Raw genomic sequence first — 21,987 nt, forward strand, 5'->3', positions numbered from 1 at the left:
CTTAAGACACATGAGGTGCTCTTTGTCCAGACTGGATTATATATAGGGACTTACTCAGATCACAAAATTGGGTGATGTCTGTGAAACCCACAAAAAAAAATACTGCTAATAAAATGCTGGCCTTTCCCTCTTGCCGGCTGCACAGCCTGCCAAGAGGGAAAGGGCAGGGGAGGAGGCTGCCAGGACAAAGGGGAAGAGGCAAGAAGGCTGCCACCCCTGCCCTTCACTGCTGATTGGCTGAGAGGGCTGCCTGTTTTGCAGTGCAGCCCCTCTGCACCAATCAGTGGTGGGGGGAGTTGATGGACAGCTGTCTCCACCAATCAGCAGTAGGGGGCAGGGCCACCGAGGCCTATCAGCCAATCAGAAGCATGAGGAGGGGACGACACCATGATAAATTCACAAAAATGGCAACTGGCCCCACATTCTGCCCACAAAATCAGCTGTATGTCTCTTCTGGTTGGATAGACCTCTAATTATATATGGTTTGCATGAGTGCCATCATGCTTGCAAAGGTGAAAGCCATATGGTGCCTGGAAGTTTCAAATGAAGTCCTGATTATGCTTGAGTATAAACAAATATATTTTTAGTGGAAGATCTGGAGCCAGATCCTGGGCTGGGAGAGCTCCATGACGTCTTTGTCAGTTTCTACCTTCTGAGAACCTGGTCCAGGATTCACGCTCTGAAAACAGAAAACTCTTTGGAGCCCTATTCTTAAAGGGAAGAAATGAACTAGTCTGCAAATATAAACAAATTGCTTGTATTCCTCACAAAACGTACCCTGGCCATATCACTATTGATATAGGGAAAGAAATGTCCCAAATAAATTAGAAGTCTGCATGTAGCTTAATGATGATTAACAGCGTATGATCCAAAATGTGAAGAAAAAGCTGTTAATGGAACAAAGGCTCTTAATCCCATGGTTTAATAAAAAAAGAATCCAGATATTAATTAAAAGATTGCGTACTTCATTCAGAACATGTCGGCTGTGAGATGGCAACCCATAGAGCAGTGTGCAACTCTGCTAATGTAGCAGCAGGCCTGGACACAGAAAATCATAATTCATTACCTGGTTCCCCCAACTAGCTCTCTGGGGAAGTGACTGCTATTGATATTTTCCAAGCACATAGAAGGAATAGCTCAGCTCCCCTGGCCAGTGCTGGAGGGGATGGAGCCAAGTTCCTGTCCATGCCTTGCCCATACTCAAAGAGGTTGCTCATGCCTGGCATCCTAACTGGCCTCTGTGAAGAAATGGAGGTTTTCGCATGCCCCTATACTCTCCAGTATTGGCAGTTAAGAGCAAAACGGAATCTTTCACTCTTTATTATAGACCAGGGATCTCAAGTTTAATTACATATCAAGAAATTAACTAAAAGATCCATCAGTCAACATGCCAATAGTGTGGTCTTGTTGCAAAAAAAGCCAGCAGCACACTAGGTTATATTGTTGTTATTAACAGGAGTGTCATGTGCATATTGAGGGAAATAATTCTTCTGCTCTATTCAGCATTGGTGAGGCCTTGCTGTCTCCAGTTTTGCGTCCCATTCTACATTAAGAATATAGACAGATTGGAAAGAGACTAGCGCAGAGCAAGAAAAATTATTAGGGGCCTTGGAGGCAAGACATATTAGGGGCCTTGGAGGCAAGACTTATGAGGAAAGACTGAAAGAACTAGGATTATTTAGTCTAGAGAAGAAAAGACTGAGAGAGAATTCAAATACCTGAAGGAACATTACAGAGAGAATGGACATGGGCTTTTCTGTGGCTATAGGGAACAGGACTAGGAGCAATACACTCAAGCTACAGCAGAGGATTTTAGGTTGGAGATCAGGAGGAACTTTCTGACTATAAAAGTGGTGAAGCATTAGAAGAGGCTACCTAGAGAAGTTGTGGAATCGCTATCCTTGGAAGTTTTCAAGAGGAGGTTGGACAGACACTTGGCTGGAATGATTTATTCAGAGATGATCCTGCCTTGAGCTGGGACCTGAACTGGGACCTTGTGAGGTCCTTTCCAGCCCTACTTTCCTATGGTCCTGCTTAATTCTTACATCTCCTTCCTCTTAGAGGACTAGCTCTAGATCACACATAAGCCACTTGGACACTAATAGTTCAAGGTTTCAGGATCTAGCTACAGAGAACTGAGCATCTGCAGATCCTGTTTCCAAGGATCTAGTGACACAAAACTTGATTCACTTCTTTAGGTGGATATGGACAAGTAGTGGATGTTTTGGTTCAGTGGCTGGACTAAAGGAGTGGGGAAGAACCTGTTCAGGTGGAACCAAGACAAACGTTTGGAGGAATTTATGGAGGAGTGAACAGAAATTTCACTTGGGGTCTGCCTGAAACATTTTATTCAACCTGAAATTGATTAAATGTTTAGATTTTTTTCGAGTGAGGGGAACTTCCCTGTTTCCTCAGTCAGTCATTCGGTCTCTTTCGCTCCTTGTCTTCCTATTGCTTACAGGAAAGGCAGTCTGGGAGATGATATTTTATCCCTCTGCTTTTCTTGGGGGTGGGGGGAGGAAGCCTTGTTCTTGGGAAATGACAGAACCAAGGTTTGTGTCACATTAATTCTGACCCCTGTGTGTCCAAAATGCAAGGTGAGCTATAGTTACATGGATCTATATTATATTTTTCTGCAGTCTGGGAGAGGATATTTTATCTCTCTGCTTTTCTGTTCAGTTTGCCCTCCCTATGAGTATCCATGGAGAAACAACAAAATGACACTGGTCTTTATACACATGCCTAAAATGTAGTGGGCTGGATCATGGCTCTTATAACACTTAGTCTTAAACTGGCTTCACTTGAACAAAGCTATAGTGAAGGGATTGTTTTCAGAGAAAAACGCCCTGAGGCACAAAGGGGCTGAAAGAAGACCACCTTCATCTCAACATATCCTTCAAGGCAATGTCAGCCAGGTAGCTATTCCCAGGCTACTCTTAGTGTGTGGGATGCTGCCTACTGCTTCACTGATTACATAGAACTTGGGCCAGGTAGTCTATTAACCACAAATGGGAGAACAGCCAACACAAACTAACTTCCCTCCTCCATGCTGCTCTAAGGATATAATTTTGGAAGCACACTCACAGGCTGATTCATAGTTCTGCTGCAGTAGGGGTTGCCCATACAAAAGAATTGCATTTCTGCAGCATTTGGTCCTAGCATGCCTGACTAAGGCAGCTAATAATTTGGCCGCAGTCTATTCAGTTTATTCAGATGACTTTCTGTGTCTAAATTAAAAGTGCAATATTTTTCTCTCTAATCACAATCTGACTTTACACTGACTTTTGGAGAAGGGAAAAACGTCACAATTAAGAAGGAAGCTGTGGATTCACATTTGACTTAAGTGTGACATTGATATCAATTCTGTTTAGCAAGGACTGAATTGGTAGTTACAATTGTCTGCCTTGTAAAAATACAGCAAAAAAAAGCAGAGAGGTCAACCAGGACACAGGGTAATAACTCATATTGTAATGGGTTGGCAGGAAAAAAATAGATGAAAGGATGAAGGTAAACAGATTTTGTGTTAATGTTTGGATTCTTGTAATAGTGTCCTAGTGAGTAATGCATTTGATTTGCTTTAGATCTATTGTACCATTGTTTTAAAGTATTTTATAATGAAGTGCTTTTGTTGTTTTTTTTCCTTCTCACAGGGCGGAGGTGATTCTGGGAAACATAATAAAAAAGAAAGGCTGGAGGTACTGTGTCGTTTCAAAGCCTGACCCTTACTGCTGTTAAAGGCAAAATCCCCTTTTGTGTAGTGATGCACAATGAAGACCATAAAACATGCTGCAGTTGCTTGATTTAAAAACAGTATTTGCTTGCACCCTGCTGAGTCTGTTATTGGAGGGGAGAAAAGTGTCTGAAACTTCATAAGAATTATAGGTGGAGCTGGTAGCACTTTTCTTAATGGTGCGCAACAATTCCCACCATAAAACCTAGATTTTATTTTTGCCAAACCTTAGCTGCTGGGACTGAAATTTCCCATGTCAGGAGCCTGCCTAAGCCAAACGTTGTAGATTTCTGCCAGAACAGTTCAACTGTTTCTGAAAAGCACCTTGGGGTGGGGGAGGGAAGCCTTGTTCTTGGGAAATGACAGAACCAAGGTTTGTGTCACATTAATTCTGCCCCGTGTGTCCAAAATGCAAGGTGAGCTATAGTTACATGGATCTGTATTATATTTTTCTGCAGGACATCTGCCTCATTCAGTATATAGAATGAGCAGCTATTCAATATTGTGTTTTCTTTTCATTGTTCAGTAGATGGATTCAGGCTTTATTTACTAGATTATTCAAACCCTGTTCAGAATTCAGAATGATTAATTTCCACTGGTTCTCATCTCTACCATATCCATCTGCCTCATAAGGGCATTATCATCATCCCTGTTTTATAGATAGGAAGCCAAGACACAGTGATTAAGGTCAAAAGTGTCCATTTAAATTGTGTGCCCAATTTGAGTCTCTCAGAGGCAGATTTTTCCATGCACTTAGCAATATATAGCAACTTATCTGTTCAAAGCACAGCTCCCAGGCACTTAATTTATAGCTCAGTGAGCTCTGCATGCATCTTCAGGTCAAACCCTAAGGTCTTAAGCTGAATTCTGAGAAAATGAGGAACATACGGTTAGTGACCAACTTCAGGAATTTGAGTTTAAGTGACAGGGATTAGAATTTTGTGGCAGAAAAATAGGGTAGAATTCAGTTCTCCAGGGTAGCATTCAACTGCCTTCACCAGGAAACCACCCTTTCTCATCTTACAATCCTATGCCTTCATTCACTACACACCTTCCAACTTCCTCAACAAATAAGGTTAGGATGCTACAGATAAGAATCCCCTTTACTACACAGTCATGACTCATTCTTTGAACTGGTCCATCCTGTGAACTGAATAATGCATGAGATCTTTTGAAGAATAGTATGTTGTCATGTAAGTAAAAACTGTTTCACAGTGCATACACACCCAAGGTGCCTAATTAAGGTTGCACAGACAACCTTCATTCTGGGAATTCCTAACTTTTGACAACTGATGGTTGCAAAAAGTTTTCACTATTTTATATAGCATACATTATATATTTTTATAGCATATTTTTATAATATAAGACCTAGATGGGCTTTCCTTTTAGATGTAATTTAAAGGATTTAGCCTGGATGTATATTAGTATATGTTAGTAGTTGTAAGCTATATTTACATAATTTTAAAGACCTCTAGAGTCTATCATATTCATCCCTCCATTAAAGAATGATGCTGATGGCTTTTCATTTCTTAAATCACGTGTAAGTATTTGCTTCAGTATAAAGAATATTCAATATAGACCCAGTGTAATGCAGAAGAAATTGCTAAGTACACATCAAAAAACCGGTAGATGCTTTATATCATGAAGATCATATCAGGATCCATGATCAATGGCAGTATCTTAGCATTAATGAAGATTTTTAATTTTAAAACCAGCTTTAAAAAACAGGCCATTTTTTTAAAGAAAGTGTAGCATCTACCCTGCTACCATTTTCATATTCAGGAAAGTATTTTTTCAAATGATAAATCTTCATTTTGATAATGCTCTAGAATTTATAGGTGAACCTAGCAAATGCATCATTCTTCAAGCTTTAATAACTCGGGGACAGTTTATAACAATAATGTATGCAGCTTGTCATTGAACTACTTTCACAGTACTAATTTACATACAGTGGTGCTTCTGATGTTTTTACCTGACACAGCATTATATTCTGAATAGTCAGGGTAGTTTGTTCATCGATAATCAGTGTGAGTTTTCATGAAACCGTAATGTCTAAATGCTCAGCAGCTACAATAGATATAAGATTTCATACATTACTTTAATTTGGACTCTGGAACTTGGCCTTTAAAAAAATGATTAATATGTTTGGGTATTTTTCTCCAAAGTTAAATGCTGACCTGGGTGGGTTTGGATTCTTTCATAAAGTTCCAGGCTATATCATTCCATTTGATTTAATAGAAGATCATAGGGCAAGAAAAGACAGTTCTAATTATCTGGACTGATACATGTAACACTGGTCAAAGGACTCCCTGAATTAAGTAATTGTCTTTAAAAAAAATCACAATTTAAAAATTACCAGTGATGGAGAATCCACCATAAATCTTAGAAAGCTGTTTCAGGGGTGAGTTAGCCTCACTGTTATTAATTTACATCTATACAGTCTGAATTTTTCTCACTGAACCTTCCAGTTATTGGATTCCAGTTACCCAGTGGAGCCAGTCATCCAACTTGCACACAAGTCTCACGAATGTGAGAGGAGAATTAACAGCTCAATTTGCTAGAAAACAACTAGTCTGTGGATTTGACTACAGGAGCAACTTCATTTACTTATGCTATTATATATTTTTTTTGTTGAATTGGTATAGCGTGATTCTGGTTGTTCATTCCAATTGGACAGAATGTCAAGCTTTAACTATTCCTTGTCCTGCAGGCCACACTTAAGAACCAGGAACTGAGGGGGCTCTAATGATGACAATAACTAAATAGGGGTTTAGCTTGGTTTTACTCCCTGTTGCCATTAAATTATGTTGCTTTTTTTCCTTTTGCAATTATAGGAGATCCAGTCTGGTCATTACAACAAAACTCTACTGGGGTGGAAAGTAAGTTTTATGATGATATTTTTTAAAGGTAATACAATTTAAGGCTTTATGGCTTTGTTCCTTTATGGAAACAAAGCTATACATGGATTAATGAAATCTTGTTTCCTCCTCATCTTGCAAAGGATTTTTTAGAAGTCAGTGTTCACCAAAGCTGTCAACCTGGCATTGGGCCATAATAAATAGTACCAGAAAGAATAGCCCTGCAGTATTCTTTTGATGCTAGGAAATTCATTTTGGATGTTTTAAGTCCAATTTCCAAAAAATGGTTGAAGTCACTGGAAGACCAAAATCGGAATACGTAATAGTATAAAAAAGCCACCCAATCCTGCCAATATGACACTTTTATTTAACACAGTTAAAAATATCTTCCTGACCCCTGGGTTTGAGTTGAGCTCATTCCCTGCAGTGAGCTCAGATCAAAAGTACCCTCTTGTTTCAGAAGCAAGTTGGCATATATCTTTGAGCTGAGCTAAATGGAGAATTTTCCTTCTGTTGTGCAGATACAGTACAAATTTCACTGACTACATTTACTTCTGATGTGCTACCAGTGTTTGAACTCTTGGTTAAATAGTCAGAGATTTAACAGGTTTTCCTTTAAAATTCAGTACATTTATTTTTATTTTAATCTGGTCTGTGTGATGTATTTTGTGGCTCCAGCACAAAATATACCGCTTTCCCAAACTGCCTAAGAGGAAAAATGTAAAATTTACTTTAAGCATAATTTATAAAAACTCCTGCATCTGAGAGATTTTCTTCTAACATGTTGTATAAATGAATGGGGTTTTTTTATTTATTATGCTGAAGTTACTTACAGTACACTCTGAAGCTGGAGAGACAGGGTATAGGTTTGGCTTTTCCAGAAGAGTCTAAATATATATAAGATAATGCCATGAACTTGAGCAATGTAGATTCATAGCCGTTGTCTTATTCTACTTCATTGTGTCATTGCATTGCTTCAGACTCAAAATCTGGTTGATGTGTTAGAAGTTCATACAAAATTAAACAGACTAGAGATTATAGAGTCACATGTTGCCTCTAAATGTAGTTTAGATATGAAAAATGTCATTTCATGTCAACTTGCCTTAGAAATGTGAGACATCTACAAATGATATAATATGTGAAGGCACTTTAGTGTGTTGTTTAATAATTCTAGGACTGATCCATCAGATTCTAATTGAAAAAAATTTCTATCAACTTCATCTGCAATTTTGCTAAAGTAAGGACTGCAGTATCTCTGAGAGCCTATATTAATTACTTAGTAATATGAACTAGTGTGAACTATATAATCTATATTTGGGGGAAATATTGCTCTGTTTTATTTGTTTTGAAATAGGTTTCAAAAGGTTATTGTCACAATGCACCTCACTGCCCCGCCCCTAGAGAGGGGAAAACTGCCAGAGGAAAAGCTCTGGCAGTGCATAGGGAGCCCTAGCGGTGATTAGGGAGTACAGCTGTGGGTTGCCGGGGCAACTAATAAGAGTCAGCTGCCTGTAGGGGGCAGGGCCTGGCTCCTATAAAGCCAAGAGTCCAGGCCAGGCTGGCAGTTCCCTGCCAGCAGCTGGAGGGGCAGGAACTCCCTCGGTCGAGTTATGGGTAGAAGCCTGATCGCAAGTATAGCTCATGATAGCTCTGGAGGCTTGAGCCATGATGCTAAGTTATAGCCAGGCGGCTTATAGTTATGTTATAGCCTAGAGGCTTGTGTTTTGTGTTTCTGTTGTTGCTATCATACCGGTGGCTAGGGTGAGGCTATAAGGGGTTGGAGGAGGCCTCACAGGGACCCCAGAGGGGTGGGGCCCCAGCGCCTGAGGAGGGCGCAGTGTACTCATAAGGGCCCAGAGGGTGTGGGGCCCCAGCGCTAGTGAGGGTGCACTATCCTTATCGGGGACTCACAAGGGAGTGAGGACTCTGGCGCCAGTAAGGGCGCAACTTGCGGGGTGCGTAGACCCCAGCCCGGAGAGGGGCGTTTTGAGAAGCCCCAGCGCGGGCACGACGAGCCCCAGGAGGGGGCACTACCAGGAAGCCCGAACGTGGGCATGGTGAGCCCCAGGAAGGGGGAGCGCCCTTTAGAGAAGCCCCGCGGGGCATAGCGAGCCCCAAAGAGGGGGGCACCATTATTAAGGAGCCCCGCGGGGCATAGCGAGCCCCAGAGAGGGGGCGCCATTATTAAGGAGCCCTGCGGGGCATAGCGAGCCCCAGAGAGGGGGCGCCATTATTAAGGAGCCCAGCGTGGGCACAGTGAGCCCCAGAGAGGGGGCGATATTATTGAGAAGCTCGGCGCGGGCATGTAAAGTCCCCGAGAAGGGAGACTATTGAGGAGCCCAAGACGGGTGTAGCGAGCACGGCTGTAGGCTAGTGCGGCAACAGCCCTCAGATAGGGGCCAGGTGCTGCGGTGGACCCCGACGGAAGGGGTTAGTAGTACAGCACCCCAGGAGAAAGGCAAGGTGCTGCGGTGGTCCCCGGCAAAAGGGGATAGCAGCACGGAGAGCCAGGATCAGAGAGGGTAGCAGCGCGGTTGGCCTAAAGGACCAGAGACCCGCTAGGAAGTCCCGTAGCGGGCTAGATTGTTTTAGAGAAGGCCCAGAGGGGGCTCGATGAGAGTCCCAGTGAGGGACTGTATATTGGAGAGAGCCCGGGAGAGCGGGCTAGACTACAGAGGAGGCCCGGGGAAGCGGGCGTGTTGACAGACCAACGTCCAGTACATCAGTGAGGCTTGGGGTGTGGTATTAGGGGTGGTAAGAGCCACACGTGGCCCATAAGGCTAGGGTGCCCCAAGGCACCCATGGGTGCAAGATAAGACCCATGAGGGGTCCAGGAGTTTACGTGCTCAAGGAGACGCAAGGCAGCCTCCCTATTATATTTACCAGCAAGACGTGGCGGGCGAGAATCGAGGGTGCCCTTGGGCCGAATTGGCATGGAGAGAGGGCCTTAAGGAGATCACAGTCCTCCTATAGGACCCCGCCGTGACAGTTATTTTAAAAAATGTCTTTTCTCTGAAGCCACAGAAGGTTTCAATTAGCTTATTCTTATGAGACCAGCTGAGTTACAGATTTTAATCAAATCCACTTTCTTCAAACCTGTCTGATGCTTATACTAATTCTTGTTTCACTGCCATTGAAACGTAATAACTTTAAAATGTTCATCAGTATGTACATTTATTATATACACGATGACTATTTTTAGATTATTAATATATTAATAACAGAAATACTATTGTCTTGGGTACTTCTGCAGTGCAGGGTTGCTGTATTATGAGTTCTAACCTTCTCATTTTTAACATATGAGCTTGTTCTGGCTTAAATATAAAATCAAAAAACTCTAAGAATATTAGTTCTTCAGGAAAGTTTGAGAAGCAGTAATAACACCCACACTAATTGCCATTCACCTGTTTTATCTCTGCAGAGCTGAAACAGAAAGAGGGCTTTCAAGAAAACACATTATTGAAGGTATGTGCTATAGAACAGCATTAGACATTCCACAAAGGCATTGGGCTTAAGGAGCTTGTTTGAATAAAGAAACAAAAAATAAGAGACAAGTGATTCATCCCACCTTCACAGAGCCCAAGTATGCAGGTGGAGGGAGGTGAAAGGCACTTTACAACCCAAAGCAATGTTCAGAATTGCTATTACTAACACTGCACTGGAAGCGCAGCTGATTTCCTCCCTGTTGGCGATGATAGGCACAGCACAGAAGGGTGGAATGGTGGCTCCCCTCTCCCTCTATCTTTGTCCACGCAGAGGCTGACTCTGTACAGTAATGTAACCAGGACAGGGTGACCAGGGCCGCTGTCCTGGGCAATGACTTGGAGGAGGTGGTAGGGAAAGTGTGGCTTTCTGCATGGAGGAATAAATGCAATACCTGCAAGTGAGTTCGAATACTATCTGTTCAAAGCAGCAGCTTTTTAATCACTGATAAAACAAACAAATATATTCAGCAGTCCTCTGTTATATGTATTATTATATATAGTTTTGTCAGGGATATTTCTTATCTGTAGTAGTTGCTACTCAACCAAGCCTAATCTCATGGTATTTATACCTGTTTTGTGTATACAGCTGGGAGTTCATGACATTGTTCTCAAAAGTGAACTCGACCTTCCTCTTAATAAAGTATTTTTAAGCCAGTATTGGAAGCCCTTTGATTTAAAACCTTGTGTACAAGCCATAAATGGAAAATGAATAATTTAGTAAAAAGGAAAATTGAAAAAAGGAGCCACTGAGTTAAAACACTCTTGTGAGGCCATGAATCCAAGCTGCAGAGAGCCAAGGATTCTCGAATCACTCAGAACCCCCTGAAAGAAATCCATGGGAGGGGGGCGATACAGAAAAGGAGCAAAACATCAAGTGTGTTTATGAACTTGGAATGCAACAGTAAAAGAGATGGACAATAGAGCTGTGCAAAATGGCACTGTTCCATTTCAACTTGAGTTTCAAGGTTTCGATGGAACAGCGTTTCATTTTGAATTTCATTTCAATTCGAAACCGCTGTTCTGTTTCATTTCATCAAAACAGTTATGCTGTTTTGACACTGTTTTGACATTTCACCCATACACTATAATGCAGAAGCTTGAAACAACCTCTCTCATCCGGCAGGCAGGTCAGGGCCTGCACTCCTGAGAGGGCTGCGGGCCCCTGATCTGCCTGCCAGATGAGGGAGGGAAACTGGGTGCTGCCATCTGGGACCAGGGAACTGGGGAAGGGAACTGAGCCCAATTGCTCAGTTCCCCTCCCCAGTGCTACAATCGGGCTGGGGAAAGGAACTCAGCTCAGCTGGGCTGAGTTCCTTTACCCAGCCTGATCATAGGAGGAGAACTCAGCCCAGCTGAGCTGAGTTCTCCTTCCCCAACCTTAGCACTGGGGAGGGAGAACTCAGCTCAGCTGGGCTGAGTTGCCTTCCCCAGCCCGATTGCAGCGCTGGGGAGGGGAACTGAGCCCAAGCTCAGTTCCCTTCCCCTGTGCTGTGATCAGCTTCCCGCAGCCCAGCAGCAGGAGGTGGAAAGAGCCAGGGCTGCACTCCCCGTCCGGCTAAGCCACCTGGGGCTGTGGAGCTGCTGGGAGTGCAGCTCTGGTTCTCCCATGTCTCCCACCCCCTGGCTGCTGGCTGCTTCAAAACTCAAAATGTTTCAAAACTTCCGAAATATTTCGACTAGCCCCTTCTTGTTTCAAGGCTGTTTCAAAGCCCTTCATTTCAATTTGATTTCTCTGTTTCAAGCTCAAAATGAGTCAAAACTGTGTTGAATCAAAACAGCGGGTGACATTTCGCACAGCCCTAATGGACAACATGGGTCTAACATTTTAAAACAAGACACTAAATTGGAGTGCCCAAAGTTATGCATTCAGATTTTGGACCACCTAGGCTTTGAATGCTGCTGCATCCCTTTAATGGGTGCACATGTTTGAATAGTGCTTACTCAGGTGGCTTCTCTATGCTTCTGCAGTGTAAATGTTTACTCTAAAGTAAAGCTTAATCTTTAGTAATGTTTGCATGTGCAAAACTGAGTTTGGTCAGTACTTAAGCAATGCACAATTAGGCGTTCTGAGACTGGTTAAAATCTCTGATAAACTAATTCTGGAGATCTATATGTTGCTGTATTGAAGTACTGTGAACCAGATTGCACCTGCCAAATCAGGCCCCTGTTACAATTGGAGAATATTCCTGTCATAGCTGGAAGAGCTGGTGTAGGGATTGGAATAAAGCCTCAAGCGGTAAATTTTCTTATGGTGGTTGCTACTGAAATTAAGCAAGGACATTAGTTACCAAAGATATTTGCTGCTTCACAAAACATGCCAAGCAGTACTCTCAGGCAAGCTGCAGCATTATATTTTAGTGTACCAAGATTAGCATTCATTTGCTTTAAAGTAAGTAAACTGGCACAGCACAGTATGCAGTGGAAATTTCAGTAGGAAGAAAAGACAAGAAGGTCAGACAGTGAAGAGAAAGGGGTGAACTGAAATCTCCCCCAGGTAGTGTATGGACATAGGGGGAGGAGACTGTACCATTCAAAGAGATTTAGTGCCTTGGTGCCCTATGCACCCCTGTTCCCTTATGGATATTAGAGACACTAGAAGGGTAGCATGTGCATTTCATCCCAGAGATTGCTGTTTTGCCAGATTCCCAAAATTAGCCCAAAAGGTCCCCCTGCAGGGTGAGGGATAAAGACTCCTGTGCTACAGCAAGACAGAATCTACCCCAATAACTGTTCATAAACTATACAGTGAGATTTCATACCAACTACCTCTCATGGCTATTTGACATGCTTCTGTCTTAGATTCCAAAAGGAATCTGTATATATTCTTCAAGATGCAACAGAATTATATACTGCATGCCAAACTATCTATTGCAATTCCAAGAACATATGCTTGTAAATATGACTATATATAATAGTCCATATATAATAACAATATAAAAATTATATATAATAATACATATAACAGGCGTCACAATGTACATGAGATGAAAATGTTACTTTGTCTGGCTTAATGGCATCACAAAGTACATGTGCGCCAGTTTCGGGGGTTTTAGATGAGTTTGCATTGTTAATTAGAAATTGCAATGATGCAGCTGTCAGCTCACCCCCTGGCCATGGTGGAGGAATGCAGGCTCTGCAGATAAAAAGGATCAGGCCTCTTGCCGCTTTGGCCTTCAGCAGGCATCTGCTGAAGGCTGAACTGGCAAGAGGCCTAGTTCTTTTTCTTTTTTTCAGCAGAGTCTGCCTGCCTCTCCCATGCTGTGGGGTGAGCTGCTGGTAGGCTGAGTGGCCCCTGAGCTGTGGAGGGGCCCAGTCCTTCCTTCTTCAGTGATGGCACCTCTGATCAAGCACCTAGCCCGATCCAACTGTTCCCTGAGCCTGGCAGCTAGAATCCTGCCAGATGCTGCTCCCCAGATGGGCTCAGGGAACAGTTGGATCGGGCCAGGTGCTGCCTCTGAGCTGCTAGCAGCCCACGGGGCGGGGGCGGGGGGAGAGTACCACTGCCACAGAGGGAAAGATCGGGGGCCCCTGCAACTCAGGGGTCACTCAGCCCTCTGGTAGCTTGCCCCCCAGCCATGGGAGAAGCAGGCAGGCTTCACCAAAAAAAAAAAAAAAAAAAAGGACGACTGGGCCCCTTGCCGCTTCTGCCTTCAGCAGGCACCTGCTGAAAGCAGAAGTGGTGATCCTTTTTTCAGCGGAGCCTGCCTGCCTCTCCCACGGCCAGAGGGAGAGCTGCTGGCGGGCCAAGCAGCCCCTGAGCTATTGGGGGGCCCTGGCCTTTCCCTCTGGGGCCACCCTGGGGCCACCCAGGTGCGTAGCTGTAGGCCAGATGCTGCCCCAGCTTGGGGTCGGGGAAGAGTTGGATCAGGCCAAGTGCTACTTCTGAGCTGGGGTGGCACCCAGCCCACTAGCAACACACCCAGGTGGCCACCATAGTGGGATGGACCAGGATCTCCCACAGCTCAGGAGCTGTTCTTTCCACTGGCAGCTTGCTCCCCAGCCTGCAAGCAGTCTCCGGCTCCAAAAAAAATACAGAAAAAAGGATCAGATCTCTCGCCATAACATGACAGAAAAATTGAAACAATGGGTTTCAATTAAAAACTCACCATTTCAATTTAAGGGGAATAGAATAAAACCCTGGAGACTAAACCCCATTATGTGTACTAGCACCCCATTACCTGTGTGCTAAACTATAATCCTCCAGATTTCCATAGAGTATGTGTGCATTATTATACAATCAAGCATTTCTTTGCTGAACAGTACTGTTAAATTTTAATAACCAAGTCCTTATGAAAAATGCACTTGAATAAATTTTTTGGCAGAAATTGAAATTTATAGGCACAAAGAAAATGAAATACTATTATTGTGTTGTGTAATTTAGAGGCAATTAGTCTTCCCTCTAATTTATGAGATAAAAACTAATTTTTGTAGGGTAGCTACCACAAAAGGTGCTGAAATGATGTATCCTCCATTCTTCTAGGTTATTCACATCTGATGCAAAATTTTAGTATGCTCAAAAAAAATTAAAAAGCAAGTTAGAAAAAGAAAAGGTTCAGAGCTCAAAAAAATGTATCGTGCTGGGCGCGTCTACATGTGCAATTAACGTGTCTTAAGGTTACTGAGAATTAAAATAAGGCACAGTAAACAGCACCTCAGAATCCATTTACACATGTGCCCGTGTTGGGACCAAAATTGCTCCCAATGGGAGCAATTGAGTCCAGGGCTGCTCCTGCCCCCCAGCCTTGCTTTGTCCCACCTACAGCAGCCAGGGGGATCTCCAGGTCCCCCTGGTGCCAGCCCGAGGCTGGCAGTGGGCACAGAGGTCAGGCCCAGGCTCCAGGGAGTGGGGGTGAGCTGCCCTAGAGCGGGAGACAGCTCCTAGCCATGTGGAGTTTGGGATTGCAGCCTGGATCAGTGGCGCTCACTTGGGGCAGTTCTCTGTGGCCAAGTGGCAGCAACTTCCTGAGCTCTCCCCTCACTTTCATAGACATTTCATAGACATTAGGGCTGGAAGGGACCTCAGAAGATCATTGAGTCCAGCCCCCTGTCCAAGGGGCAGGAAGTCAGCTGGGGTCATAGGATCCCAGCAAGATAAGCATCCAAATTTCTCTTGAAGGTGTTCAATGTAGGTGCATGAACCACCTCTGGTAGCAAGCTATTCCAGACCTTGGGGGCTCAGACAGTGAAGAAATTCTTCCTTATGTCTACCCTGAAACGGTCTTGCTGGAGTTTATAACCGTTCTACCTTGTCATCCCTTGGGGTGCTCTGGTGAACAATCATTCCCCCAGATCCTGGTAAACACCCCTGATAAACTTATAAGTGGCCACCAAATCACCCCTGAGCCTATGCTTTTCCAGGCTAAAGAGTCCCATGGCTCTCAGCCTGTCGTTGTAAGGTCTGTTTTCCTGACCTCTAATCATGTGCGTGGCTTCTCCACATCCTTTTTGAATTGAGGAGCCCAAATTTGGATGCAGTACTCCAGCTGCGGCCTCACCAAGGCAAAGTACAATGGGAGAATGACATCCTGGGATTTGCTTGAGAAGCATCTGTGGATGCAAACCAGTGTTTTGCTTGCTTTACTGGCTGCAGCATCACATTGAAGGCTCATATTCATCTTGTGGTCAATCATGACCCTCAAGTCCCTTTCATCTGTAGTGCTAACCAGCGTAGCACTGCCGAGCCTATAAGGATGCTGCAGGTTTTTCCACCCAAGGTGGAGAACCTTGCATTTTTTGGTGTTAAACACCATCAGGTTCTCATCCGCCCATTTCTTGAGCCTGTCAAGGTCAGCCTGGATCGCCTTCCTATCCTCAGGTGTGGATGCTTTACCCCAGAGTTTGGTATCATTGGCAAACTTGGCAAGTCTGCTTCTGACTCCAATGTCTACATCATTAATGAACATGTTGAACAATATAGGTCCAAGGACAGAGCCTTGGGGGACCCCACTGGTCACAGGGCACCATGATGATTGACTTCCATCAACCACCACCCACTGGGTCCAACCATAAAGCCAATTCCCCAGCCAGTGGATCGTGGTGGACCGAAGTCCCTAGTTGGCCAGTTTTGCCAACAGGTGATCATGGGATACCAGATAGAAGGCTTTTTTGAAGTCAAGATATATGACATCAGTCTCCTCTCCCTTATCCAGGTGATAGGTCACTTGGTCATAAAAGGAGGTAAGATTGGTCAAGCGAGACCTACCCACAACAAACCCATGCTGGCTATCCCTCAGGATGTTGCCATTGACCAGTCTGTTGAGAATGGCCTCTTTAATAATCTTTTCTAAGATCTTCCCCAGGATAGAGATCAGGTTGATGGCCTGTAGCTTGCCAGATCCACTTTTCTTCCTTTCTTGAAGACAGGCACCACATTGGCCTTCTTCCAATCTTCAGGCACTTCACCAGAGTGCCAGGAGTTCTTGAAGATCCATGCCAGGGGCTGGGCTATGATGCTAGCCAACTCCTTGAGTACCCTGGGGTGTAGATTGACAGGGCCACCTCACTTGAAGGTGTCCAGCCTCTCAAGGTATTCCTTCACAAGGTCAGTATTGATGGAGGGCAGGGAATGTCCCTTACCCAGGCCTCTCCATCCCGTAGTGGGCAGGGGCATCTCGTGGGACTGATGAAAGACCGACGCAAAGTACCCATTTAATAGGTTGGCATTTTCCTGGGCATTGGTTGTCAGTTTTCCCATCTGGTTTAGCAGGGGTCCAATGTTGCTTTACCTCTGGCTCCCCATATATCTAAAAAAGGACTTTTTATTGTCTTTGATACTTGTAGCTAGTTGGAGTTCTGTCGCAGCTTTGGCTTGCCTGGTTCACGCCCTGCAAGTCCGGACCAGTGCCGAGTATTCCTCCTTGGAGTGTTCCTCCTCTCCAGTGGAGAGGTGGATCCCATCCTCCATCCTTTGTAGGCCTTTCCTTTTAGCCACAGGAGGTCTAGTAGTTCCCTGGAGAGCCAAGGGAGCTGCTGTGCCCTTTTGCTGCCTTTCCTCCGAGACGGAATAGCATTAGCTAGTGCATCGAGGATCACTCCCTTGAGAAGCAACCAGTCTTCCTGAGCTCCCCTTCCCTTGGGTCATGGTCCCTTAGGGCCTTACCAACAATCCTCCTGAGCTTCTCAAAGTCAGCTTTCCTGAAGTCAAGGACTTCTCTATTGCTGACTGACTTGCCATCTTTACAGTGGATGGTGAAGATGATCAGCTCGTGGTCGCTGTCACCCAGCTTCCCTTAGATCATTAGATCACTGATTAGGTCATCCCCGATTGCCAGTACCAAGTCGAGCAGCGCTTTACCTCTTATTGGCCTGTAGACCTCTTGTGTCAGATAGAGGTCATCCACGCAGGAGAGGAAGCTTTGCGACCACTCGGATTTAGCCGGGCGCTCTTCCCACGAGATGTCTGGGTAGTTGAAGTCTCCCATGACAACCATGGACCTGGAGCATGCGGCCTCAGCCAATTCCCTGGCAAACTCCGGGTCAAGCTCTTGACTTTGGTTGGGAGGTCTGTAGTAGACTCCCACCATTGTGTCCCCTGTGCCATGTTCCCCACAGATTTTAAACCAGAGGGTCTCCAGCTGTCCACCCTGGTCGCCAATGTCAGCTTGCAGGGATGCATAGCTCTCCTTGACATAGCTATGCCCCTTCCCCTTTTGTCTACTCGATCTCTCCTGTAAGGGTATAGCCGTCTATACCCGTGGTCCAGTCATGGGTGGAGTCCCACCAGGTCTCCATTATCCCTATGACATTGTAACTTTTTGTGTTAAGCAGGAGGACAAGTTCCTCCTGTTTATTCCCCAAGCTCCTGGCATTTGTGTAAAGGTAGGCAAGTGTCCCCTTGGGGGCCCTTGCCTTGTCTACCAGTTGTTCCAGGGCTGGGGCAGGGGTGGGCTCCCTTAAGTGCCTTGGCCTGCTGGCTTTGTAAGGGTTGTTCAGTGGGCCAGCAGTGGTGGTAGTATCCCCCGTCCCCCGGCAGGCTTAGTTTAAAGCCCAGTGGAGCAGGTCAGCCAGTCTGGCTGAGAAGAACCTCCTTCCCAGCGGAGAGAAGTGGAGGCCGTCCCTTCCCAGCAGCTCGCCGCCTCTCTCACCAAAGAGCGGACTGTGGTCATGGAAGCCAAAGCCTTCCCAATGACACCAGTGCCTCAGTCTTTGGTTCATTACCTGGATCCTCCTCTCCCTCCTCAGCCTGTAGCCCAAGACTGGGAGGATCAAAGAAAATACCACCTGTGCCCCCAGACCCTTTAGCCCTGCTCCCAAATCTCTGTAGCACCTCATGATCCAGCTGGGAGTGCTCCAAGCTGTGTCATTAGTGCCCACATGGATAAGGAGAATGGGATAGTGGTCAGTGGGCTGGAGAAGTTTAGGGATCTTCTCCGCAATGTCTCGGATGCGGGCTCCTGGGAAGCATCAGACTCCCGGGGTAAGGGGTCAGAGCGGCAGATTGCCCCCTCAGGATGGAGTCTCCCACAAAAAACACTTTGCATTTTATCTCGGGGGCGGTAGCTACAGTCGTGCCCGTGTTGTCTGTGGGAGCTGGCATCTCAGCAGGCTCTGCTGGGGCTGCAAGAGGTCTGTACCTGTTGCATAGCTCCAGCAGGGCAGGGGCCTTGGTGCGATGGCGTGTGGTGCATGCCCATCCATGTCATGCTGCTGGTGGGCTGGCTACGGCTGGGACTGGCTTCCCTAGGGTGGGGGTGCACAGGCAGGGCCTCAGGCCCTCCTGCTCACCCTCCTGTGCAAACTCCACGCTAACTCATGCGCCGGGCAGGCAAGCGTGCCTGTTTGCGTGGCCTGTTCACGAGGCTCCAGTCGCATGGCTTCCTGGGGGACTGGGCAAAGTAGGGGCCAGGGCGGGGCTCGGTTCTGGCTTAGCTGCCTCCCTATGGCTAGGCTGGAGCTAGTCCCTCCCACCAGGGGCTCCGCTTACCTCCAGCTGCTGCTGCGGGTCGGCAGGGGTGCTCTATGGCAGTTGGGGGGTCGCTGAGGCCTTTGGGGGAGTGGGGGCACAGCAGGCTTGCACCCATGCATCTCGTGCTGCTCCCAGAGCCTGTCTGGAGTTTTTTTTTTTCTCTTGGCAGGCCCTTCTAAACTGTGCATGCGCAGTGGGCCTACCATCAGAAATCAGCTGTTCCCGGGCTAGGGGACCCTACCCGGGCTTCAGGGGACCCTGGGGGGGAACCTGCCTCACCAGGGAAGGACCAGTCAGTTATAAGGACAGGAGAGCTTTCTGTCCCTGGTCCCAGCACTGCTCAGCTCCCAGCTCCTGTGGGGAGCCAAGAGCAGGACTGGGATGAAGGAGCTCTCTGTCCCCACAGTGCCTGGCCAGAGACAGAGAGCTTCCCTGTCCTCTCAGCCCTGCTGCTGCTCACACTGTGCATGCCTCAGTCAGCTTCTGCTCCTTACACATGCTTGGAGGGAGACAGGAACTGAGCAACACTGGGACTGGGGGAGCCACAGAGGGAGCCACGGGGGAAGTGGGCAGCACCAGGACCAGAAGGAAATGAGTCTCTTCCTGGTCCTGGCACTGCTTACCCCCTGCTTCTTACCCCCGTCCCCCACAGCTCCCCCTGGTCCTGGCACTGCTCAGTTCCCCCCCAGGCATGGGTGGGGAGCTGGAAGTAACTGGGGCCTGTGTTGCATGGGCAGCAGCAGGGCTGAAGGAACAGAGAGGTGTTCTGTTCCCAGCCTGATGCTGCAGGAACAAAGAGTGCCCCTGTCCCAGCACTGCTCAGCTCCTCACTCCTGGGGGGAGCTGGAAGCTGAGCAGCACTGGGACCAGGGACAGAGAGCTCCCCTGTCCCCTCACCAAGCAAAGGGAGGGGAGAGAGCTCAAGGCACTGCTGCCACTTGGCCATGGGGCATCATGTCAAGCTGGGTTGCGATCCCAAACTCCGCACCTGAGTCATAGACAGCTCACCGCCCTTCCCCACCTTCCTCAAATTGCTCTTGGTTAGCATCTACACGTGTGCTACTCTGAAGTAGCTAATGTGCGGTTGATCTAGTACCTGCATTTATTGATGCTAGCAAACTGCACATTAGCCTAATTTACTGCGTAGTAAATTCAACGCACATGTAGACAATGAGGCTTTACTTTGTATTAGATTAGTCTAATGCTCAGTAAAGCATCTTATGTAGATGCATCTCAGTGGCATAATATGCTGATGCTCCACATCATGGTAGGCCTCAACATCTGGAATGCCCTGAATTTTTGGTGTTTCTGTTTCTGCAGTTTTAGTTTGGCCTCTAAAGATTTGGTCTATTTGCAGAATTCAAATCCAGATTCATCAAATAGGCAGCTTTAATTTCATTTCCAAGTTATATAAATGTGTTACTATCAGAAGTCAAAGTGGTGATTTGTTAAAATGGTTTTTGCATTGGCCAAAACTTGACAACTACATTTGTGGTTGTGGCAGCCTTTCTCTGGCTGATTTTTACTGGAAGATTGTGCCCTGGGCAGTGCTGGAAAAAGCCGTATAAAGCAGGGGAGTCTGTGGTTCGCTGCATATTTAGTAAATAAATATCAGTATGTCTAATGTGTTCCCTTGTCATTTATCCTGGACTGTGCTCTTACTTACCTATTCTCCTTGGGATGCAGATTCAGGGTATTTCCTGTATCAAATGATGCTATTACTGATATTGTTTTGCACTGGCAAACAAAGGACATGATCCAAAGTTCAATGTGCTTTGGATCTGAGTCACAGGGAATAAAAACTGCTGCTCCACATGACTGGGCATATCTCTTGAGAAACTCTATATAAAATTTGGGGTCCAGAAAGGTTTCTTGTCTTAACTTTTTGAGTGATAGGTTTTTGGAAATAATGTCCTACAGATATCAGTTAGGGTGGAAAGTCCCCTGTGGTTGCTTTGAACATAACAAGATACAGCACAAAAAAAGGTATGATTAAAGAATATCTCTTTCTAACTAATTATAAAAGCCCAAAAAAGCATAATATTTGCTAGCAGCAGCATCCAAATAGCTTCTTCAGATTTTTAAGTTGGCTTCCTGAATAAAATGTGAAATCAGCAGTTTTGTTTTAAATTATCTGCATTTTTCCTGAAGCCACTGTAAATGCAAACTCCAGCAGTTGTAAGTGTAATAGCTATATAATATTACATCCTCAGCCTGCAGTATGGTACTTGCCCACAGCTACATTACTTCTACCAAGCAATTGAAATCATCACAGGGTACAGTAAGTCTGGTTTTGTAAGTAGTCTGTAAGCTACCGCTAAAACACCCACATCCAAGGAGAGCTTCAGTTAAAAATACATGAGGAGGGATCCTCCTCCTGCTTTATCCTCTTCATGCTGTATAAAATCAGAACTTTACCTAATGGCATCCTTCAAGCCCTAGTTCCTCACAAAGAAGGATTTACCCCAGAGATGGCAATATGGAAGGGCTGTAGGTCACCTTCTGAAGACCATGTCACAATGCAGGTGTAGAGGAAGTGTTGGGGCAGGCAAGAGGGGCATCAGGAAGGAGCCACATGACACCGATGGGATAGTTCCAACCAGTGTTGCAGCCCCAGAAGAGGACCTCTCCTCTCCAGGTGGGGAAACAGCCAGAACCAGGAGTGCACAAGGGTGACTTAAAGCCACCCCTGCCTTTTTTCTCTTTGGGCTGTGAGCTCTGTGCTGTCTCTCTCAGAAGTGCAGCACAGAATTACACCCATGCTGACTACTGAGAGAAGAGGTTGTTTAGAAAAGTACTTTTGAATAAAACCCATGACTCGGGGTCTTTGCTATGAACACCACCTCAACTAGAGTGATGGAAATTTCAAACTTCCTTTGCAGGGCTCTTCACAGGCCCATTTACCATTATCACAAAACTGAAATCGCTCAAAAAATTAGTGATAAAATGTGAAGACTGTCATGGAAAATAAAGCAAACAATGAAAATGTCAGGGTCACCATTTTTTTCT

At 45.7% G+C, this 21,987-nt stretch overlaps 1 protein-coding gene across 3 annotated transcripts in view; it reads left to right on the plus strand.

Moving 5' to 3' along the window:
• KCNAB1 (potassium voltage-gated channel subfamily A regulatory beta subunit 1) overlaps positions 1-21,987 on the plus strand; it is a 323,343-nt gene that overhangs the window by 265,264 nt on the left and 36,092 nt on the right. For all 3 annotated transcript variants that reach the window (XM_006275535.3, XM_006275536.3, XM_059731061.1), the window contains 3 exons: positions 3,651-3,695; positions 6,565-6,609; positions 10,010-10,053. In XM_006275535.3, coding sequence (XP_006275597.1) covers positions 3,651-3,695; positions 6,565-6,609; positions 10,010-10,053 — 134 coding nt within the window. The remainder of the gene's footprint in view (positions 1-3,650; positions 3,696-6,564; positions 6,610-10,009; positions 10,054-21,987) is intronic.

Source organism: Alligator mississippiensis, chromosome 7 (assembly GCF_030867095.1).
Source record: "Alligator mississippiensis isolate rAllMis1 chromosome 7, rAllMis1, whole genome shotgun sequence".
Taxonomy (NCBI): Eukaryota; Metazoa; Chordata; order Crocodylia; family Alligatoridae; genus Alligator; species Alligator mississippiensis.